Genomic DNA, 22,781 nt, shown 5'->3' with positions numbered 1-22,781 from the left:
TGGAACACGCCCAACTAATTTAACATATCTAATATCTATGGTTTTGCTGATGATAAGGATAAGCTTCCAAGAAGTTTATCAGGGCTTTATTTCAGGAGCCGTGGTGATATCAGACCTGTTTATGATGGGTGGATTATGTGTAAACACATTCAAGTTTATTTCCTGGCTTCATCCAAATGTTTGTTTAAAAACAAACACCCCCAGCCCACACACACACACACACCCCTCAGGGCTTATTCTGATTGACCAGCCTCACAAAACTTAAATTATTTATTAAGTAACACTTTTATTCATACAAAACAAAACAAAAACAACAGAATATATAAAGAAAAGTCACTCTCATGCCTGGGAGTTTTACTATTGCTCAAAATTGCATTAGCTGAGGAAATGGCATGTGTACAATTTAAAAAAATAAAGCGAATTCGAGTGTTTCACACAACCACGCACTCCCTTTGTCCTGTTCTGGCTTCATATACTATGCAGTAAAACAAACTTAAAAAAAAAAAACAAAAAACCCAAAACAAAACAGAATGACTAAAAGTGTCCTCCCCTATACCAGCGCTAAAAGCTACAAACATAAATAATAAAAGCACATTTGTTTGGCTTTTACATTACACAGCTTCAAGAGTCCATCCAGTGTCCGCTTTTCCTTTTTTTGATTCTGAATGTGAGAACAAACAAAAAAAACCCAACAACAATAACAATGACAACATCAATAACAGTAAAGAGAAATGAGAGCTTGCTGTGGAGAAAGGAGTGAAAAACATAGGGGACAAATACTCCTGTGTGTGTGTGTGTGTGTTTGGTCGCATCTCCCTCAGAGCTCCTTGAAAGCTTGCTCGCCCTTGTGGAAAAAAATCATGTAACATGTGTTAGGTCCTCCTGTGGGGGGTGCTGTGTGCTGCTGGGTGGGTATGAGTACTGGCGGTCCATTGCAGGCAAACCGAGGGGGGTCTTTATTCTTTAAAGTCTCTCTCTCCTCACTGCACGAAGGAACAGCTAGGTTGGGAAAGCCAGGTCCAAGATCATGGTCACCACCGTGTACCACAGACACAACACACTCTCTCTCCTTTGTACACACACTCCTGTTGCCTCTGTGCTCACAAAAATGTGCACAGTCAGCCAGACCCAGCCACCCCTGATGGTTTTTTTTTTTTTTTTTTTTTTTTAGGTGGTTCGTTCCTCCCCGTCGGTCTCCTGCTTGGTCCTGCGCAGGTTGCTTTTCATCTTCACAAACTCGGGGGTGTTCTCCTGTTCCTCCTCAATTTTCTGTTGCTCCAGTTCAAGCTGCAGGAATAAAGACATTAAATTCACATTTACATTTACATTTACACGAAACTCAAGTTTTTCCAAAACACATACAGATAGCTTAGCAACTCAGATAAAGTTTTGAAAAAGCCATTGTACACGTTGGGATTTATGAGCGTGTAAATGACACAATGTCTATCAATCATTTACCTGCTCTAGTTTCTGTTGTCTTTTCATGAGCTCTATCTCCAAGTCACTCCTCTTCTTGTGGGCTTCTTGCTCCTCCTTCTGTTGCTTGAGAACTTGGTCCCTCTTTCTCTTTTCCAGAACCTTCTGGAGCTCAGGTTTGTTCTGAGGAGCCAGACCCCTGTGCAGAATCCATCAATGAAACAGCATGTCAGCTTCAATCAACACATGCTGATGTCACTGCAAAGCCTCATTCAGAAGGAGACTGGCATGCAAATTCATGCGTAATATATGACCTTATTCTGTTTTGACATGCAGATTAGTATTAGACTTTCGGATTAAACACGGCAATCATGTTACAGGAAAGTTCTGATTCCCAGCAAATCGCAGATTGCTCTGCATCAAAAAGAATTGCATAAGATGATTTTTGCCAGCACAGGAAATGACTTTGAAAGAGTGGGCTGAAACCATGGGTGAGAACTTGGCTGTTTATTTCTTTCCCAGTTGCCTTTTTTTTTTGTCTTTTAGTATCAAGAATGATTGCAGGGAAGCATACGGCACACACGGAAAATGTCTTAAGTCACTGCAAAACCAGTGGGACTGTTACACAACTCGGTGAAGACATCTCAGTAAAGTGAAAGCCTGAGGAGCAAAGATGCAAAATATTATGTAATCTGCTAAGCTCTTCCAAAATCATGACAAGAAAAAAAAAAAATGCACACACACAAAACAAAAACAAAAACATGTTGTTTGGGGTTGAGGGGGTAACAGCAAGTTTGGGACATGGGGATATTTAAGAAAAAGAAGAACAGATGGATTGAAGTCATCTATAAACAGACAAAAACTAATAAAGATCAAAGGATTAAGGGCAAATAAAGTGGCACAGTAGAAGGGAAAAAAATACTGTGCCTGGTCAAAAATCAAATCTCCATGCCCTTTACTGATTTAATTTTTTTTAAAACCTTTAATGCAGATTACCCAACACTCCAACTGATTTTTCTTTCACTATGACAGCCTGAATCTACGCAGGCCACAGATGGTCTTCAAAGAAAACACAGCGTCCCTTACCTGGATACATTTTAGCAACAGCACTGCCTTAATTACATGCATTATTAAATCAAGACGATTACATAACTGAGCTCACGGTGTTCCAAAAAGCAGTGGGAGTTAATTTACAACACGGGTCTGTTTTATCAAGAGTCACTGCTTCAGTTAAATGCCCTGTTTTGCGTCAGTAAGGGTCTTAGAAAGCTCTTAGTGAGCTGAAGCAGGGCAGAAGGCCCAAGATGTGACTGGGTGGGCTGATTTTAAGTACCCTCACGCAGAAGGGGTGGACGCCAAGGTCGGCGACAGCAGTAAGACAGGCTACAGTACAAAGATGCTGACTTCATTCTTCTCTCACCGTGGGCAGTGTTTACATAATAACTGACCTATGCACACACCCCACCACCAAATGCATGCCCTCAGGCAGACTGAGAGGAATGTGTGTTCAAAATCCCACACATCACTACCTCCATCTGATCGAATGCCTGGCAAGTCGTGGTGGCTGAATTTCTCAAATTCCTTTGTTTGTGTAGGAAGGTGCCATTACAGTTAAGGTAGCCAAGGCAGAGAAAGGCCCTCAGCTAGAGACAGTTTTGTAATCTCTGTTACATAACATATTTTTTTCCTCTCCGTTACAAGCATCCATCCATGCATTCATCCAACCATCCCACTTTCATCACTGTGACTAATCCACTTTGCAGGCCAGCTTTCTATACCTCAGCACATGATAAAAGCACAATCATTAAAGTTTATTTCCCCTTAAAGCTGGTTGATGCTTGTCAAAATCCTCTGTCTAGACTATTAGAAGCAATATTTTGCAGCAGTTTGAGCCGAAAATTTTTATTTTCTATTTTTTTTTAGAATTTCATTTCTCTTTGGCCCGTTTCCTCCTGATTCTTAAATGCCCTGCTTTAATCATTACACTCTGGTTTAAGACAGACCGGAGAACTGCTGCTGTGATGTAACAGCTGTCACCAGCATGCGTGTTTACAGAGCTATTTATAGTTCAGGCACAAAGCTGCTGGCACTGTATGGTGTGATAAAATACAAACATCGAGTTTGAAAGGGCAATCATGGGCCCCAGTATGTATGTGCATTTAAACATGCTAAGATATAAACGTATGCATACACTGATTGATGCTCAGAGACTTACAGACCCATAAAATCCTTTGTTTCATGTAATATCAGTAGCCACGACTGGATTTTCCTCCATGGCATACATCTCTGACTTTTACATAACCAATATTTGCCAAAGGTTTTATATATAATAGCTTCTATGAAATGTTTTATATCCCAAGCCTCACATTACACTGCTGCTGGGAACTAGATGGACCAGTGAAGTCAACCACACTGACAGCAGTGGCATACGGTAGCATCAGTGTCGTTGACATGGATACAAAAAGGAATTAGCAGAAAGTGGCAAGGTTACTGGATTCACTCATCCTCCATTAGTGAAGATAAAACTAAATTATCCTGAATGTGAAACCGTTCCTTCTTATCACAAGTTTGTGTTACACCCAGAAACAAACGGGGATGTTTTATTGTCGTTCTAGAAACTATTGGACTTCAGTGGCCTCTCACTATAAAGTATTATCTATCTTGATACTAGCAGTATTAAACATAAGGAAATCTTAAATATTGCTTAATGGCTATGACTATTAAAGGCATAGGGGTGCAGCTATCTTTGTTTAACACTTAACTGCCGTTATAAAATATAATCTTGCTGTTGGTATCAACAAAAGGGAGGTAAATAATCTCTCTGAAAAAATGTTTTGGATTTACCACATGTGGTCACCAAGTGACAGCTAGGAGTGAGATTCAAGGTATTTTTCTATCTGCTGACCTCTTCTGGTTCATGAGCAACTCTCTGTGCAAGTCCTGGTGATTACGGGAGCTTTTCACTGGGTTGATCAGTTTCTTGGGCTTGATGAGCTCATCACAGTCTTCGTCCATATAGTCCGGTTCCGCCATGACACTCCTCCCTGCTGACAGCGACAAACCAGGATCACAGGGATCTAAATCAACAGGGGGGAAAAAAAGAGAAAAAAAAGAGACTGATTTAAACACAGTATGAGAAACCTCATACTTCTTGCAAATCTTGCAAATCAGGATATGAGCATCTGCCAGATACTCTGGCATGAGCTCAGGGTTTTTCACTGGTCTCTATAGTGATGAAGGGACTCAGCACTGGAATTACGTAAGTGTTCCACACCGAGTGAAGAGGAACATTTCATCCCCTTGATGGATGATATAAGAAACATATGCATATTAATGAAGGGACAGTAATGGGTACAGCCCTTAAAAGCCTAATATCTTTCTGACACACAGTGTCATGTAAATATTCCAGAAACTACTAAAGCACAGAATTAGCCCAGAGAATCAGCCTACAGCTGTCTGTGGGCTTGAAATAAAACCAAGTCACATCTGTGAACTCCTCCAGATGTGAACAGACGTTTGCTTTGGTCAACTTTACAGAAGGAGCAGAAACCATAAAGTAGAAATTTCTAGCAACAGTTGCGAATGGAGTGTTCACCTATTTTCATACACACAACCAGCATGTCAAAAACCCTCATTATGAACCATTATAAACTACAGAAATAGCAGGGGGTACTCAGGGTCAGCACGGTGTATATTTTTACTTATTTCTTCATTTAGCAGTGCTCTAGTTAAAGCTGTGATTTACTCCAAGTTTGATCAATATCTCTCACAAGTTGCAGTGTATGCATGTAACACCATACCTTTTATAGCAGTTACTGTTATCGATCTACCTATCTGAACTCATGGCTCACGTGCTCCACTTCAAAGAATGACTAATCAGGAACTTCGGAACGATGCGCATAAAAATCCCAGGATCCAACCGCATGACAAACATACAACAAATGCACTGAGTGATACTTGTGTTTCTTTAAAACACCGACTCTGCAAGCTAAAATAAAAAGGACTCGCTACTTCACTGTTGAGCTACTGTTTGAATTAAAGCAAAAGAATTACATAAATTGAAAATGAAATGATAAACTCACCCTGCAGATGAGGAAAGACGGGGTATCTGAACATTGTAGCCATCTCTGTTATTTTGATTTGGGATGTATTCTCCAAAAAAAGCTATTAAAACACGCTGTCCTCTTTCCCTCTCTGGCTCCCTTTTTTAATTGGTATCTCGTAAAGCTGGAGTCGTGCTTTGTTCTGCACAGCTGTCTGCTACTGAGCTGGTTGGAGTTCAAAGTCTGTTTTACAGCTAAGCTCACACAAACCCTCCTTCCCTTGCTCGCTCGCCCTCTCTCTCTCACTCTCCCTCTCTCTCTGCCCCCTCCCTTACCTTCATTGTTCCATTCACTTTTAATACACACCTCTGGCAGTTTATGACTATGCACAATGTTTCACTTATCAAATTTCATGCTACCTTTATCTTTACTTTTTACCTTTATTAATACAATATGTATTTACGACCTCTGTTAGCTTTAAAACTGTAAAGTTATTAATTACTCGACTACTAAATGATTGTCTGAATATACCATCCAATAAAGTCGTTTCCCGGTCTGACGAATGGCTCAAACTCATAATCAGGTGTTTCTTTGACTGATAAGAATGGGCTGATAAGGACTAAAGAATGCTGCTTTTGATCTTACAGCCAATCACAGTTACTTGTTCCAAAGACGCATCACACTGCATGTGCCAGACACAATGGCAGTGGGAGTGTGTCCTCACAAATCAAAACATGCATTCAAAAGCATTGACGCAATGAGTTACAGTCACCACTAGAGGTCGATATTTTTGCATCCCCAGGAGCTAAATGATGTCAGTTACATAACAAAGAAGCCTGGGATAAACACCTAGTGTGTGGCTGCACTGGGTGCAGAACAAAGAGAGAGAGAAATGATACAGAAACATCCTTGAAGAATATTATACGATATGCTGGTAATAGTACAGTTTTCCTGCCTGGTTGTCATGGTTGTAAACAATTCCTTCTAATCTCAGATGAGTAACCCTGTGTTTACCAACCCATGTAGCCATCACAAACCTATGCATATAACTAATTTAGAAAAGCAACATAAATAACACTGGTCACTGGTTTAGTTTACCACTACTTTCACAGACATCACTGACTCTAATATTGTGAGGAACCTGGCAGTCAAAGTGCATTTGTTTTTGGCACAGGAAATAGTGATAGTGATTGTAAATGTGAGAAGGGGAAGAACTGCGTGATGCTGTAATCAGGAGCTGCGTGAACCCGCACATGATGGGCACATCAAAGGGTGGCTTCTGTTAATGCTGAGTTGGACGGGTACAGGAACTTACAGACTGGCAGTGTTGTCACAGTGTCCGTTTAACACATCTGCTCCTGCTTCCTCTCTGCCCCCGGGGAGAGGGGAAGTAACATAAGGAGTTCAAAAGGGACCTACAACCTCAAGTTCGAGGACTGCTTAAAGTCAGCTTGATCACCGGTGGTTCTGCATGTTTATTTGCTCCTTCTGGCTTCTTTTTTAAAAAAAAGCTACATGTTACAGTTGTACACCTAAAATCTAAGATGGGTACAGACAAGTTAACATGTTGTCCCTTAAGATCCCTCTGACTGCAGCTGCTTTGCCCATCGGTGGGGTTTAGAATGAAATAACATTGTCACTAACAGCCACTAAAATGTATGTAGTAGATTGCACGTGTTAATATGTGCACCTCCAACTCCACCACATCTCAAGATAACGATAATAATAACAACAACAACAACAACAACAACAACAACAACAACACACAGTTTTTAAAAAAAGCACTTTCTGCTTTTAAGAACCCCATTAAATCCCTCTGTGTTTATTGGTTTTGGAGACACACCCTTACTACTGAGACACACACACACACACACACACACACACACACACACACACACACACAGATAATGAGTCTCCATTCCCCAAGATGTCCAGGAGAGAGCGCGCAGTACTAATATGATTCAAACTATCCGAGCATCCAGCAATAAAATGAGAAAGAAAAAAAAAAGTTGGTGAAAACAATGGGAACTAGAGAAGAAACAGAAAACTGGGTCAGAACAGAGTCTTGGAAAGGAGAAAAGCAAAAGCGGAAAAAGAAACTTCTTTCTCCCAGCTGTCCTCATGAGCTGTTCTTGTGTTGTAGGTAATCACACTTCTGGATTAAGTAACAGGGAATATCTGATTGATTAAGTGAGGAAAAATGCCAACAAAAAGATAAACAGTAGTGCACAAAGTTAAAACCACGAGGAGGCTTAAACACACACACACTTACTCACATCTTGCTGACACAAGTTCGTTCTTCTCACTGTATAAAAGCGATACTTGTTTTGCTTTTGTTGTCGTTTTATTTTTTTAAAAAAGAGGAAGCAGTTCAATGTGTTTGCACTGTGTGAGAAAGTGTAGTCCACAGTGGCAGGCTGCATTAGAGCTGATAGAACGACTAGAGTGCCAGCATTGTGCCAAGGAATTGCATCATCATGGCCAGCTTTGCTATATGAGCTAACACGCACACAGACTTACATTCATTATATGGACTCATTTCTCAACAGCCTCTAAGTTGCCATGGCGATCAGCCACCACCCACAATTTAGTGACACAGCACTGTGATGCAGGACTTGTGAAGACGCTAGAACATTAAAATAATTTTAGCACTGAATTAAAGCCTTAAAAACAATGTTAATGTGGCTTAAATTGTTAGCTTTGGGAAAACAATGGGAAAAAACTGCATCATGTAAAAATGTGTTACTTACAACAAAAGCCATCAGACTCTTGAGTTGGGTTCAGAAATAGCTTCTTTCAGTTAATTTAGAGCCTGCATATTCACCCTTAGTCCTTTACCTTACGCACATATGTGCATCCATTAAAAGAATAAAAACAAAACAGAGCACAGTAATGAGCATGGAAGGGGATGTTAAGCTGGCCGGGAAAACAATACTGTGGATACTCTAAGAAAAAAAACACAAAAACAAAACAAAACAAAACAAAAAACAGACAAATGAAGGGGATTGTTAGTGATGTGAACATGACTAAGGAGCAAAGAAAAAGTAGATGACTATCAGCATGACTAACAAGATAGGGCATGCAAAGACACTGACAGCCATACTGAACGATGACATGGTTTAGCTTTTCATGAGTCACAAACGGCCCTCTTCCTGGTGCAGCCTTAGAGACAGAAAATGAAGGCAAGGAGAGCAGCTGGTGGCCTGCGTTGCCATCTGACCCCACCGTTCTCCTTCTAGGACACAGGCACAGACCATCCAGAGATCTGCACACCACAGGGTGGGGTTGGGCAATCAACTGTCATTGGTGGTGAACACATAGCTGACCACACCCACTACAGCATGTGTGAGCCAAGATCCCCCCCTTGCAATTTCCAGTACAAAAGGTACACAGGGGTTAGGCTTAAGAAAAGCACTGATCTGAGATTTAGCATCCAGTTTTGATGTAGGCTTTGGCAGCTTATGTTAAAAAAAAAAAAAAAAAAAAAAAAAAGGATCTAATTTTTGGAAGAGCCAAGCCTGTGTATTGTTTGACTTTGTGTTTCTTGGTTAAATACGATAAAGAATCTGAATCTGAATATTAATTGCTATTCAGGCCATATATTCATATATACTGACATATGTTGATTGTAGATTCATATGAGCTAAAGAAAAAAAAACAACAACACATTAACATTTAATAAGATGCATATGATTGTGGCCATAAAAAAAAATTAACATTTAATCTTATACATCTTGCTTCCTTGTCCCATATAGTGTGCTTTTACTTTGGACAAATCCTCTATATTCCACTCACAGATGGGAGGTCCACCCCTCAGGGGAAATTACGTCATCAATACCCCTGAAGCAACCCCCACACCCCATTCTGTCCCTCTTACACACACAGACACACACACACACACACACACACACACACACACACACACACACACACACACACAGACACACACACACACACACACACAGACTCTCTCGCCTTGCTGTGTGTCACAAGCTGTACAGATCCGGATGTGAATCTCCTAGCCTCTCTGTTAATGAAGCGGCCATTCAGCCATAAATAGGGGAGGCCCTAATTAAAACGCAGAGATAGATGGGCTTTTAACGGACAGCTGAGGGAGGATGGGGGTGGTATAGCATGGCCCTGTGTGTGAGTGTGAAGAGAAAGTGACTGAAAAAGTGAATCACAGAGTTGACGGTCTACCAGTGACCATGAGACAATTTCCCGTATGGGCTCCCTGTACATACGTGATAATTCACAGCCTTACCACATGACAACGAATAAGTCATTGTGGCAAGCGTGCTTACTCTCCTGTACCTACAAACACATTCAAGCTGTCATCTAGAAACACATACCACATACCCACATTTATTTTTTGTGTGTTTTGTTGTGTATTTGCATTTGTAGGTAAAATAATTTGAGTTCAAATGACTATCTAGGTAGTGCTCATCATATTGCAAAGGAGCCAGTAAGATAAGAAGAAAAGATGGCCACTGGCATGATTTTGTCTGAGCTCAATGCAAATACCACTCTTGCCACCTGCATCAAGAGTTTCAGTTTAGACCAACTACTCTGGGTATGTCAGAAAGGGTGCCACACAATTGCTACCGAGAGAGCAGAGTTGTGAAGACGCAGCAACTTTGAAGCGATTATATATTTAGCCAAGTACGACAAAGAAGAAACATACAGTGAGATTGAAAAGGGCTCCTCAAATGTATTCCGAGTTTGGGGGTTGAGATCTGTTTTGTGTTTTCTGCCTTGGGGTGGGGGTCTATAGCAGGGGAATTTAGGGGCCTCATCATGTACTGACCTCCAAAAGCACCCGGACCGCTCCCACAGTACAATGATGTCACTTGGGAAATGCAGGGGTATGGGAATTTACAATCTGGGTTTTAGGGTTCATAAACCACAGATGTGCAAACATGGAGAAAACACCCACACAAGGAAAGGATAATGTGCATCATGTGACAAAGGCATGAGCTGTGCTATGCAGTATGTGTCTGTGCACGTCGGGTGCTTGAAAAACACTGGAGGCATCAAGTCAGTACCAGGCTGTTACAATGACAACAAAAATCACCAATACGCCTCCCAGCCAAAGGGTTCAATCGAGGCATTTGAGTTACTGTTACTCTCTTTGGCAACTTGATACTTACTGTAAATACATTATTTTTGTTTGGCTTCTACTGCAGTTTACAAAATATCGATAGCTTCTTTGTATTGGTCTGATAAATCTTCCACTTGATACAACAGCTTATATGGGCTTACTGCAAACAAACTAGAGTTAGAAAGCATATTTATGCTCCATATACAATAATCTACAACAGAGCCACAAATATTTTGGTTTTACCTCAACAAAAAAATAAATAAATAAGCGCCTTAGCAGATACTGTATCCTTTAAAAAAATTTTAAGAGCTTTGCATGTTTAAAATTAAACCTTATTATCTTATCTTATACTGCTCTGAGGGCTTACAACTGGGCCTTGGTGCTGCCCCCTAGTTAATCCACTGTTGTAAATACAGCCTTTGGGCAGCTCCCTCTCTACACAGTTCTTTCTGGGAGCAAGAACAATGTGTCTGAAATGACCACAATAAAAGAGAATAATGGCCCCTCTCTGTGACTTAATACAGATTTAAGAGTAGCAGTCTGAAGCCTGAGCTTTTGGCTTGTAAGGATCATTTGCAAACAGGACATCGTTATCTGAAAAAAAAAAAAAAAAAAAAAAAAAGGCCATGTTGAAGAAAAAAACCCCCATCAACTATTGCATCAGTACACATAAGGTCGAAAATTAGGAAAGGCATAATAGGTTAATTTATTATATATATATTAAAAAATATATATCTCAATATATGTCAGCTTGTCAAACCCTCTCATTATAACTACAATATTTGAAAATATTTCTTCAGAAATCAGGCTTTAATACTGACTCTAAATGAGGAACTAAACTGTTCTTTCCCACCAATGCATTTGTTTTATATCAGACAATTTCAACTATCGGAACAGAACAAAGTAGAGGAACATGCATAATTTTACTTCTCCTGTCTGGTTCTAGTTCTCAATTAAAACAAACAAACAAACAAAACTGGCATACCCAGTGCACACTTTGGCAATAACTGTATGTGCAATTGTTAATGTAGTTTTGTGGCTGTGTTGTAAGCTGCACTTGAAAATGGTTGTCTCTTGTGGCTGTAATTCTTTTATCTGTCTGTGTTATCTTCCACTCCTTTTTGTGTCTCAGCTGCAATTTGTCTTGCCTGATGATAACACAAGCCTCACTGCCTCCATCTCTTAATAGTATCCTGATCTTTCAAATGTGTCTTGACATGATCAGATGAAGCAGATACTGGTAAAATATTATGTATTAGTTGTTAAGATGTTACTTAAAAATGTAATTATGCTTAGCTATGACCTTTCTCTCGTTGAACTGAAACATGCCGAGTTAGACAGTTTCTGTTAAGCACAGAACTGAAATTGTTCCATGCTGTGGCTCCTGTTGCTGCACGGTTTGAGCCCCCGGGGTGAGGCAGATTACAGGATGAATGGGATGGATTGAAAAGGCACAGACACCACTTTGAGTCACGCTGTGGGAATGTGATGAAACTGCACACTGATTATCGCCTTGGACGCACAACAGCAAATACATGTATGGACACAGAGACCTAAATATATTCAAACACTGACATATTTGAGTGAGAAACATTTGGGTGTTTTTCCTCCTTCAAAAGGTTAAAATGAAACTGCTGACAACCGCATTCAGGGCATATTTCAGGAAGGGATACAATTTGAGGTCACACCTGTTAGTCAAATACAAAAGGCTCGCCTATATGCTCACAACTGGCACTGACACATGTTCTTGTACGTATATGTACAGACCTGATGGGAACAGGTGGAGAGATGAAGATCACAACACATGCATAAGATCCAGACTTATATACCACAGGCACAGCTGAGATATACGCACATTTCATGTAGGTCCTCCTTACTGAGACATAAGAAAGATCCACACACACACACACACACTTTAAAATACATTTCCAATATCTGTCTCAATAGTGGTGTGAAAGACATGCAGGAAAATGAAAAATATATAATTGTTTTGTCTGGCTAAGAAATAAGAAGTCTTTGTTATGGCTCTGTTGTCTGTTCCAGCTCCAGATTCAAAGCTTTGTGCTTTACTGCTGTTTTCCTCATATGGAGCAGGCACGCCCATCCTCATCGACTACTGGGGGAGCCCATCTGGGATCTCACATCTGATTGGCTGGAGGGCACACCAGGGAGTATTTGGGAGGTTCTCCTTTGTTTACATGCCAGTAAAGAAACCCCCAAAAACAACTGTTACCTTGAGCGACCAGACAATCTTTAGTTAGCCAGACAGACACACAGGGGTGCAAGCTGACTGTGCGGGCACACGCATATAGAAACAATAAGGGTCCCAGGTATCCAAAAAACAGGCTAAATGAGGAGCTTTGTTCTCTCTGATTCAATTAAGTGTGCTCGTCATGACAGAAAATGTACCTGTCCTAAGTAAAATGTATCTGTCTAAATCTATTTATACAGGCCTTATACAGGCCTGTATAAATAGATTTATACATGCATATTTTACAGACAGAAGTCTTGATCTTGTGCTTTTGCCTGATGAAACTTCCAAAATCAAGTATACGCACCTTGAAATCGCAGTCATTTTCAAGTATTAGTAGAATGGGGATCTCTTCTACTGTGGAAGTGTAGCTATGTTCCTGTTTGTGTTAAAGAAAGGACCATATATCTTGATATGGGCTTACAATGAGCTTAATCCAATACATTGAGCTCAGACTCCCAATCGCGATATAGCCGCAAGGAGGAAAGCATTTAGAGTCAGTGTGCATGCCATCCATTCTCCAATGCTATGCAAAGTGGTCAGCACAGTAATGGTGCTTTATTGTGATTGAAGCTCTGGCGTAACAGCAGGAAAATCAATGGGATTCTTTGAGAGGCAGAATCGCTGTAGGTGTGTGCACTTGTCTCTGCTTCAGGCTTTCCTTTCCATGCACCTTAATCTGTCTTTCATGAGTAAATCAGTCTTGAGCATGCTTAAACAAGTCTCTCCATGTCTGAGTTGCCACAGGCCCCCCCCCACACAGATGTGCATGCCACACAAGCGCTATATCAAGATACTCGGCACCTGAACCGTGACACAGCCAACTGTAAAACCGCTGCAACAAAACTGCAGCCGAGTGAAAGATCCTTCGTCGATCCTGCTTTTGGATTGCATCACTTGTGTTTATGTTGCATCATAATATTTAATTCAGCCTTTACGGGCACAAATTGTTTTTGAAAAACTGTAGAGCCAGATTAAAATGCTAAGCAGCTCTCTAAAACAGTTGTAGAAAACATATTTTAAGAAAGCAGGCTTAAGGAGTCCTTTAATGCAAACCAAACATTTTGGTATTTTATATAATGACACTGAACTAACTTTATTATTAAACCTGAGGAGTACACTAGAATAAGTACAACTATTTTGGCTTTAAGCCTGGAAACTATTTAGCAAATGCTTAATGCCATTTAATCATTGCAGTTAGTAGATGATGGCTGATTGAATACACTGTCCTTACACTTGCTGATATTCTTTAATACCTGCTTAGGAAAGGACAAAACCAAAAGACCCAAACAAATTACTCTAGCAAACATCTTGAAAAACAAAGTATTCCTATGACATAAGCATCAAAACAGGAGCACTGTGGCACATTTGAAAAGCTTTAAACAATATTACATATGTTAAAAGTGGCACTGGACAGAGTGAGGTGGTGTTTGGTAAAAATGCTTGAAGACTTTACTAGAGATCCTCTGAAATCTTTCTTAGTTTACAGGCTAATTACAGGGGTAAATGCTTAAAAACATTTGGTACAAAGTAGTCTTCACCAACAAGGCCTGAGCTTGAGCTTTCCTGACTCAAACACCTTTATTTTCCTGAGGTCGGTTTGACTCCTTGACATGGTCTCTAACTCTGTAATGATATATCTGAGAAATGCACCAAACCACTAATGGACACTTGCTATTATAGAATGGAAACTCAGATATTTCATTCACATATTTAAATTCCTTTGAGTGCAATGATAATGAAGCAGGCAGCTTTTCAGTTATAACACCCACCACACACACGCACACATACACAGTGACGGCATCAGCTCTTACGGGAAGACAGCAAAGACAGACCTAGTAAGAGAAACAGGAGAGAGAGAGAGAGAGAAGAAGGAAGGAGGGGGTTCAAAGATCAGAAAACAGATGTAAATCGTTTCGCAAACTCTCCTCCAAATGACTAACACATGTGCAAAACTTTCCCCTCCCTTTAGCACAAACACCCACTACCACACTCTTAGAAGCCATTCACCTAAACGGCGACAAACTCACTCAAACCACCTGCTTTTATCACCTCTCTTCTCACTAAAACATCAGATCGCCAGAGTTAAACTACCTCACCTTAGGTCTACTCTGCACTATTTACCAAGCTGCTAGTTTGCCTCCACCCAGCAATCACACATACATGCGCACACACACAGACACTCAACCCTCTAGCTCCAGCTGGGGTTTGCCCTGTTTGCTTACTGTTGTTAAAATTTAACAGAAACATAATTCACTATCAAAAAGAAATGCCTCAAGTTTTAGACTTGCGGACCTGTTGCCACTTTAAAAATAGACACTCTCACACTCACATGACAGTTGTTCTGCCTGATGACAGCACAGGCCAGTTTGTCAGTTCTGAATGAAGCCATGTGCTTAGACCTAACCACTCCTGTCCCATTCCACTCAGAGTCTGACTCACTGATTCAGTCACCCATAAAATGTGGTCTCTTCGCATGTCATTTGTCTCTCCGATTGATCTCCTTTCAACAGTAAATACTGAAGTGCTATGTACAGGTTATGGTGGCTGATAAGAAAAATAGAACAGCGAGGAAAAAAAACAAACGTCTGGTGGTACAAACTGCAAACACAAAATACATGGTTTTGGGGTAAAGGATTATGAACTGGCTTAAAAGCAGGAGTACCATATGTAGCCTTTGCATTGTTGGCATTTTAAGCCCTCACAGGTTCACACAGATACAGAAGGGGAACTATAATAAAGGCTTTTCCCCTCTGCTGTTTCCTCAAAGTATCAAGTGCCACAAACGCTACCTGCTCTAAGAAAACCAAACTGTTGTCTGTGCGTGTGGAAACAACAACCTCAACGTGTTTGTTCCTCACTGTCCCGTCGGCTACAGTCATGCGCCGCAACAAAAGGAGACAATGAAACAAGAGTTTGTATTTCTGCAATCTCATTCTCTCTCTTCTCCGGCTTGCTCGTTTGCCCTTAGACACTTTCTAGTTTCGAAACCCCAAACCGGTCGCTTAGCTATACCCGCGCCGCTTTTTTTGTTAGTGCACTTGTGAAGCAAGCTCAGGAGAAAAACAGCACGAGCTCCAGCCACGCACGCACGCGCGCGCATACACACACACCTACCTCAAAGTCGAAGCCGACGCGACTTGTCCAACTCGGGTTGTTTAATATTTAAAGTGACAAAGTGGTTTGAGCCACATCGGTGCGTCTCCGGGTCACTTCTTGGGGTTGAGGTGTGTCTCCCTGTGGAATCTGTTAGCTCCGGCTCCACATACACTCAGTCAGGACCCATAGAAAATGTAAATTTAAACGGGGTGGGAGGGATGGAGTTACGTCACACAGGGGCTCCTCCTCCTCCTCTTTCTTCATCTGCTCCGGAGAGAAGATGAGTGGGGACTCCTCGAGCTCAGGGCGGGGCGTGCACGAATTGAACGTTACCAGGTTTCTTACTGAAAACTGGGCTATAGGTGACATGTGTTATCTAAAGCCAGTGGCCTTGTAAAAATTATGTAACGCGTGGAGGGACCAGGCATCAACAACTAAATCTTCATAAATCGTGTGACACACAACATGTATGTATGTAAACAGAAATTTCCCAGCCTCGTAAAAGCATAAATTGAACTGTAATTTGTTTTAGGGAAGTTCTGATATGCAATCTTTTTTATTCCTTTTGTGCAGCCTCTTTATCTTTTACAATAACTGCTTCCTGTTATTACAGCTGCTAATCACCCATGTGAATACATTGCTTGATAGCACACTTGTTTTTTGTTTTTAAGGACAGGTTTTCATATGTATTGACTTTCATATGAGCTAACTGAGATCTTGGACATTATCTCAATATGTAAGAACAAAAATGCTGTGTTACCACACCTGATCATCCACATAATATATCTGGTATTCTATAACAGACTTATTGTGTATTAAGCAGGCCCAATTACATGTGTAACTGTAAAAATCTGTTTGTTTCTGTACTTTAAAGTTGCAACAATTTTCACTTTGAGTGGAAAAGGGCCCAAAGCTTTTCTTAAAAACGTCCTTATGACCTTTACGACACACCGTTCTGTGGCAGAGCTTCTCTTTGATTGCAACACATCAGCCTGCTGCCTGTTATTTTTTTCTGCAGAATGAGTATTCTGAGCATTATTTGTGATAAAGAGTAATCTGCTTACTGATAAAGGGCCTGTGGATCTTCTTATCCCCCCACCCTTGTCCTTCTGTTAAATCGGCTCACTGAAACCCCTAGTTTCATGGTGATCTGTCCCTTTACATTGCCTTGCTTATTTCAGGGGAAAACCCTATGTTTTTCTTGGCTACCTCTCATTGTGTTGGATCTCTATTTCATAAAGCTCTAAATTCTTGTACAACTACCAGACCAGGCTTACTGGAAATCACACAGACACACACAAAAAAAGCGCAAAATGGCCCAAGGGTCTGGTTTGAAATCTAAACACGTGGGAGGAGGGGGGTCCAGAGAAGCAAAACATTCCTACAAAGCTTGTCATAACCTAAGACAGAGGTGACTAAGAGTTTTCTGCTGAACAATGGGGTGAATCACGAGAAGGGTCGTCACTGGCAGAAAGGACACTCCCTCCAGAGACCACCACACTTAAAGCAGAAAGCATGCAGGAAGCAGATGTGCGTAAGTGTGTGACTGCGGTTGCATGTAAGAGAAGAAAATCTCTATGAAAAATCAAAAGTCGGAGCAAGGACTGTCAAAGAGTTTTATAAGCCAACCTCAGCATGCTGTTTCAGATGTATTCCTCCTGCTTAAAGTGACAGTTTTGACATTCTGGAAAATATTCACTGTCTTAACCAATTCGCACTACAACCTGGTTTGCCTCTTACCTGTAATTATTTTTATTTAATTTAATAACTGTACAGTACTCTCTGTTTATAGTAACCATTGTCCTTAATGTAAATATGTAAGAAAAATTGTGTATGTTTCTGTTCTGTGTCCTGTGTACTGTTTGTTTGTATATTTGTCTTTTTGGCTGCTGTTACAACCAAATTTCCCCTTGTGGGACAATTAAAGGATTATTCTATTCTTTTCTATTCTATTCTATTCTATTCTATTCTATTCTATTCTATTCTTGCGCATAGAAGAGAGGAAACTCTACACATAAGACTGTGGTGGGTGTTTTTGGAAACTATCATACTATGATAGGTCTAGTGTAGTTAAGACTTTGATCTTTCGATTCTAACAAACCTCTCTTAAAGGAAAAGTACAAAATTTCTCAAAATGTTCACCCATACTCACTTAAAACTTAACTTAAAACTTAACTGAGCCTTAATTTCAAGAATATAGCCGACATGAAATAATCTATGCTTTATATAAATAAAAGAACAAGCAAATTTTAACTTTGAGGTTTAGTCTTTGCCCCAAGGGAGGAAGAAGGTACTTCCTCGCTGCTAAGGTGACAAACCAAACTACTTTGTCACCATAGGAAAACTAGATCAGAAAAGATATCACATCTGTCACCAGATCCGTTTTTGGTGGCTATAGATTGGTTTCAGCAAAGGTTTGGGGAAGTTTTTTTTAAACTTCCAAACCACATTGTGATAAACAGATTTAGTGTAGCAGTTACTGATGGGATAAACCCAAATAGTGGTTTGAATATGTAAAAAAATCCCCTTTTTCTATTTAATAAAGGACAGACATTTCCATCATAACCACTTTTACTGTTAACCAGAAGCTTTCTGTGATGTCAGGACTGTCGTTATCAGATGCACATTGACAGATTTGTGTGGACACATTTGAGCATATAGACACAATCCATAATGTTGCATGTGACTAGCTAATGTGGACAGTTTTGGACACTGAAGGTCAAGCTGTAGGTTTTTCCTGGAAAAGATAATCCTTACTCTTCCTCTCTCACAATTTCACACCGCTCCTATCTGAAGTATAACATCCAGGAGAGATGTTTCTGTTTATGTTCCAGGTTTTCACATGGTGCTTGTTTATCCTCGTGTCTATGTAGATTTGCAGAGATTTGCGAGGCCCCTTGTTTTTTTCTTTTTCAGGCCTCTGAGGGCCTCCACTTTAAACAGGATATAGCAGTTATCTGAAAACCATGGTGACAGAGAGGCCTTCCTGAAAGTGTGGGCAGGCCTTAAAAACCGATCTCTTTTATGTTTAATTTTTGTGCGTGTTTGTTGCTCCGTGGACCTAGTGATGAAAATGTGCAAAGAGAAAAAGAGGGTGAAGTCATACTGAATCTTGCACCAGTATAGGAAAGGAGTTGATGTAAATAATTGCATAATTGCAGTGTACATAAACTCCACCCCCTACATGTTTGACCTACTTCTGAGTGACTGAGTGGGTTCATACCAGCAGCACACCCACCATATGCTGAGGCAGTGTCTGTTCAAGAGAACTTGGTCAACTTAGCAAAACACCATTTTTTTCTCTGTTGTACTCACACCAACAGACAAACTGCATTCTTTCCACAGTTTTATCCCTCATGTCTGACACGACTACAATTTAGGGCACATAACCTCAGTGCACTGCTGGAGAAAACCACAAATAAGACTCTGTTCTTAAGTGATATTCCACTTTCATGATTTGTGTTTTGGAAGAATTTTCCAATTAGTTTGCTATTTTCAGTTGTTTGGGGTTTTTTGTTCCCCAATTTGTGTGCATTAAAAAGAGGATGTGTTCGGAATATTTTGTAACTAATAAAGCAGGGTGCCTTTTTTTTTTTTTAAATAAAATTTGGGCAACATGCCCACTGTCAGCCTGTCTGCCTGTGAGATGTTTTCTCCAGTTGTTCGGGTAACGTAATGCATTCAGCTTTTGCTGCCTTTCCTTCTTTTCCCTGTGAGTGTTCAGCCAAAGTTCAGCTAATTCAATCACTGATGGATGACTCACGCCAGTGTCCCTTTGTGCACAGACACACAAGGGCCAAGCGTACGCGTACACATGCACCACGGTGCTTGCCTGGATGAGGTGTGTGAGGTCAGTGCTGCGTCAGCCTCTTGGTACGCTTGTGAAATAATCGGTTCTCGCACAGCTTCACGAGCCAGCTGATGTGCCGTGATGCTGTTATATATATTTCCTGTTTCATGTTGTCTGTCTGGAAACCAAGCCAGTTCTTTCACTCTCTCAAATGGAGAAATGAAGTCAAAATTGATAGCAGTGATCTAATTTTGACAAAGTAGGATATTTTTTGTAACCTTTTTGTGGTCCATTACTTAAGACTAATTATCAATTTTTTCTTAATTATTTATTACAATTATTTTGGCTCTTTATTATCACACTAGATCGTCACACAATCATTTGAGTGGATAAGATGGCACATTCATCACATTCAAAGAAAAAACAAGTGTAACTCAAGCGTAACAAGTGAGCAAATTAGAGACTATATGTCATTTCCCTCATGTCTGCCTGTGTGTCAGTGTTTGCATGCATTTGAATGTGATGCAAGGGAGCTCACGCAAAGATCCAGATACAGTTATTTAACTGCGGCCCTTGGATGTTGTCACAGAGGCCATTATTAATGGCCCAGCCAGCCAGATTTATTGAGCTTTAGTGTAGAGTTTTCCTCTTTAGCTTAATGACTGCCAAAAGGAATGAGAGCAGATGGCTTCCTTACAGTAAGAGCAATATAGCCACAGGGTTGGACAAAAGTACCCACTAATTATAATGTCTATTTTATCACACAGACCATACACACTACATTTATATGTCTTTGGGATATAAATCTCACCCACATATACAGTATAAACATGTGCTAACTGATAGGAAATTTGACAACTTGCATGATTTTACATATACAATTTCAACACACTCTACAAACAAACACAAATATTCTTTCACAGCACTGACAGAACAGTTCATGTAGATCACTGAAAGGCCTCAATAACGTACAAATCATACAGGTGCAGAAACAAGACTGACAAAGTTCAACTCAAGGGTGGGAGCTAAGCAAGTCTGAGTGAGAGAATTCTTGTGCTTCCCATGTGTCCGTGCACTCATCTGTCTGTGTTTGTGTGAAAAAGCTGAATAAGCAGGATTTACAACATAGAGAGCAAGGCCCTTCCAACAACACACACACACACACAAAGAGTGCAGGAAATCAAGGTCAGTGTGACAATTGTGTGCATGTGTGTGTATCAGAAAGAGACAGAGGAGGTTCTGTACTTACATTACCCCCTGGTGCACCATAATCTCTCCCATTTTATCCTTAGAGGGGGGTGGTGGTGGTGGTGGTGGTGGTGGTGGTGGTGGTGGTGGGGGGGGGGGGGGGGGCAAAAGTGTGCTTGCATTGTTTCAGTTTCTCTCATTGGAATAAAGAGACCCCAGTTGTTCTAGACTTACATGGTACATTGTGTTAACATAACAACTCTTAGAAAGCCATGTGTAGCAGATGGTCTTTCTTTGTGTGTGTGTGTGTGTGTGTGTGTGCGCGCGTGTGCTTGTGGCACAGAGGCAAAGTTAAAGATGTTAATCCTTTAAAAGCATCTAAATCACTGTTCTGGGTTAGTAAAGCACTAAGACCACTAGTGTAGTTTGTTTAATATATTATTACTGCTCTTTACCCTCTGTGCTGGCGAGCTGATTATTTACACATAACCCCAGTGAAATGATGAGCCTATTGCATTACATTATGTAAGCAAGTACTATAAATGCCACTTTTGACTTTCAAAGATACGTTTTTGTACTGTTTCTGGAACTTTTATACTGGACTGCATTGTTTTGCGATATATCTTCGAATTCCTGTTCCCAAAACTCTGGAGCTTATCCTAGCTGTCATAGGGCAAGAGACAGAGTACATTCTGGACAGGTTACCAATCTGTCCAGGATGGGCACAGGGTTATGATAAATTTAGAATCACCAGTTAACCTAACCTAACCCCGTGCATGTCTTTGGACTGTGGGAGGAAGCTGGAGTTCCACACAGGAAGGCCCCAAGTGGTATTTGAACCCAGGACCTGCTTTCTGTGAGGTGACAGCGCTAAATGTCCCCCACCGTGCAGCCCAGAGCACTGTTCCTTGAAAGAATATCAAATGGTTTTAGACAACAAAAGACAAGAGACTGACTGCAGATGGGGCGGCCTTGATTTGTGCATGCCAAGGCTTTGATACACACTGCAGGTCCACTGGCACGCACTCAAATTCACACTAACATTACAGCTGTTGTATGTAGGCACACAACATACACACTCAATCACATTATTACTCAACCACTTAACTCCATCCTTTTACCTATTTGTAGCCCTCTACCCCTCCCAAAGCTTTGCCCAGGGCCCATCGTCAAGGTAACCGCCAGCACTCAACTCTTCCCAGACATCCTGGCAAGGTGAGTGGACACACGCACACACACACACACACACACACGCACACACACACACGCACACACACACACATGCACACGTGCATTCAGAATATCTGCTCTTTATCAGTATTTACTGCAAACAGACAAAGAGAAGTCTCCCTGGTCATTCCATAACAAACATATTAGGAAACACAAATTCTTCCATAATAACACGCTGACGCACTGGGGCCACAACTGTGTGAACCAGATCATTTCCTCACACGCAGTAGTAACTCTTTTCACGTATATGCCATTTCTTTGCCATTCAAAGTTGTTTTTTCCATCAGCAGATGATAGCTCAAGGTAGATGCCCCCCTCCCAAATCTGTGCCCAACAAATCAGCAGGGATGATGTGGAGGTGGAGAAGGGAATCAGGAGTAAAAAAGGAGGAAACTTGTGTTATTTTCCGTACCTGATAACCCTCCATCCTCTGCCTCTCTGTAGTCTGACCTGTCAGACGCTGTTTCCTGGAATTCTGATTCCTGAGGGGAGTGTTTGGAAAAGGGAACACAAAGGGATACTGTCAGTCATTGTCAGGTCTTCACTGAATAACAAACATATTAATCTAATCCACATGGCTACTTTAGGCTGCTCCCTTATTGACGAGGGTTCACCACAGAGGGTAGCTCCAAATGTTAGATGTTAGACAACAGATACCCTTTC

The 22,781-nt window shown here is 40.8% G+C and overlaps 1 protein-coding gene across 2 annotated transcripts; it reads right to left on the bottom strand.

The window, feature by feature from the left end:
- Nucleotides 1-256: 256 nt before the first annotated feature.
- On the bottom strand, nt 257-16,108 carry fam107b (family with sequence similarity 107 member B). Of its 2 annotated transcripts, none has more exons than XM_040025583.1 (4): nt 15,929-16,108; nt 4,322-4,493; nt 1,459-1,615; nt 257-1,287 (listed from the first exon to the last, which is right to left on the bottom strand). In XM_040025583.1, exons 2-4 carry the CDS (start codon nt 4,447-4,449, stop codon nt 1,168-1,170), a joined length of 405 nt encoding a protein of 134 aa, XP_039881517.1. In that variant the 5' UTR covers nt 4,450-4,493; nt 15,929-16,108; the 3' UTR covers nt 257-1,167. The 2 variants fall into 2 exon arrangements, with proteins under 2 accessions (XP_039881517.1, XP_039881516.1); XM_040025582.1 differs by lacking the exon at nt 15,929-16,108 and adding an exon at nt 5,499-5,711.
- Nucleotides 16,109-22,781: the final 6,673 nt, after the last annotated feature.

Source organism: Simochromis diagramma, unplaced genomic scaffold, assembly GCF_900408965.1.
Source record: "Simochromis diagramma unplaced genomic scaffold, fSimDia1.1 OVJJ01000293.1, whole genome shotgun sequence".
NCBI lineage: Eukaryota > Metazoa > Chordata > Actinopteri > Cichliformes > Cichlidae > Simochromis > Simochromis diagramma.
This window is presented reverse-complemented; position numbering and strand designations above follow the sequence as displayed.

Coding starts and splice junctions, on each gene's coding strand:
- fam107b (XM_040025582.1), bottom strand. CDS start 5,541: ATGGCTACAATGTTCAGATACCCCGTCTTTCCTCATCTGCAGG. Junction 4,494..5,498: donor CGTCTTTCCTCATCTGCAGG/GTGAGTTTATCA, acceptor CTGTTGATTTAG/ATCCCTGTGATCCTGGTTTG. Junction 1,616..4,321: donor TTGCTCATGAACCAGAAGAG/GTCAGCAGATAG, acceptor GATTCTGCACAG/GGGTCTGGCTCCTCAGAACA.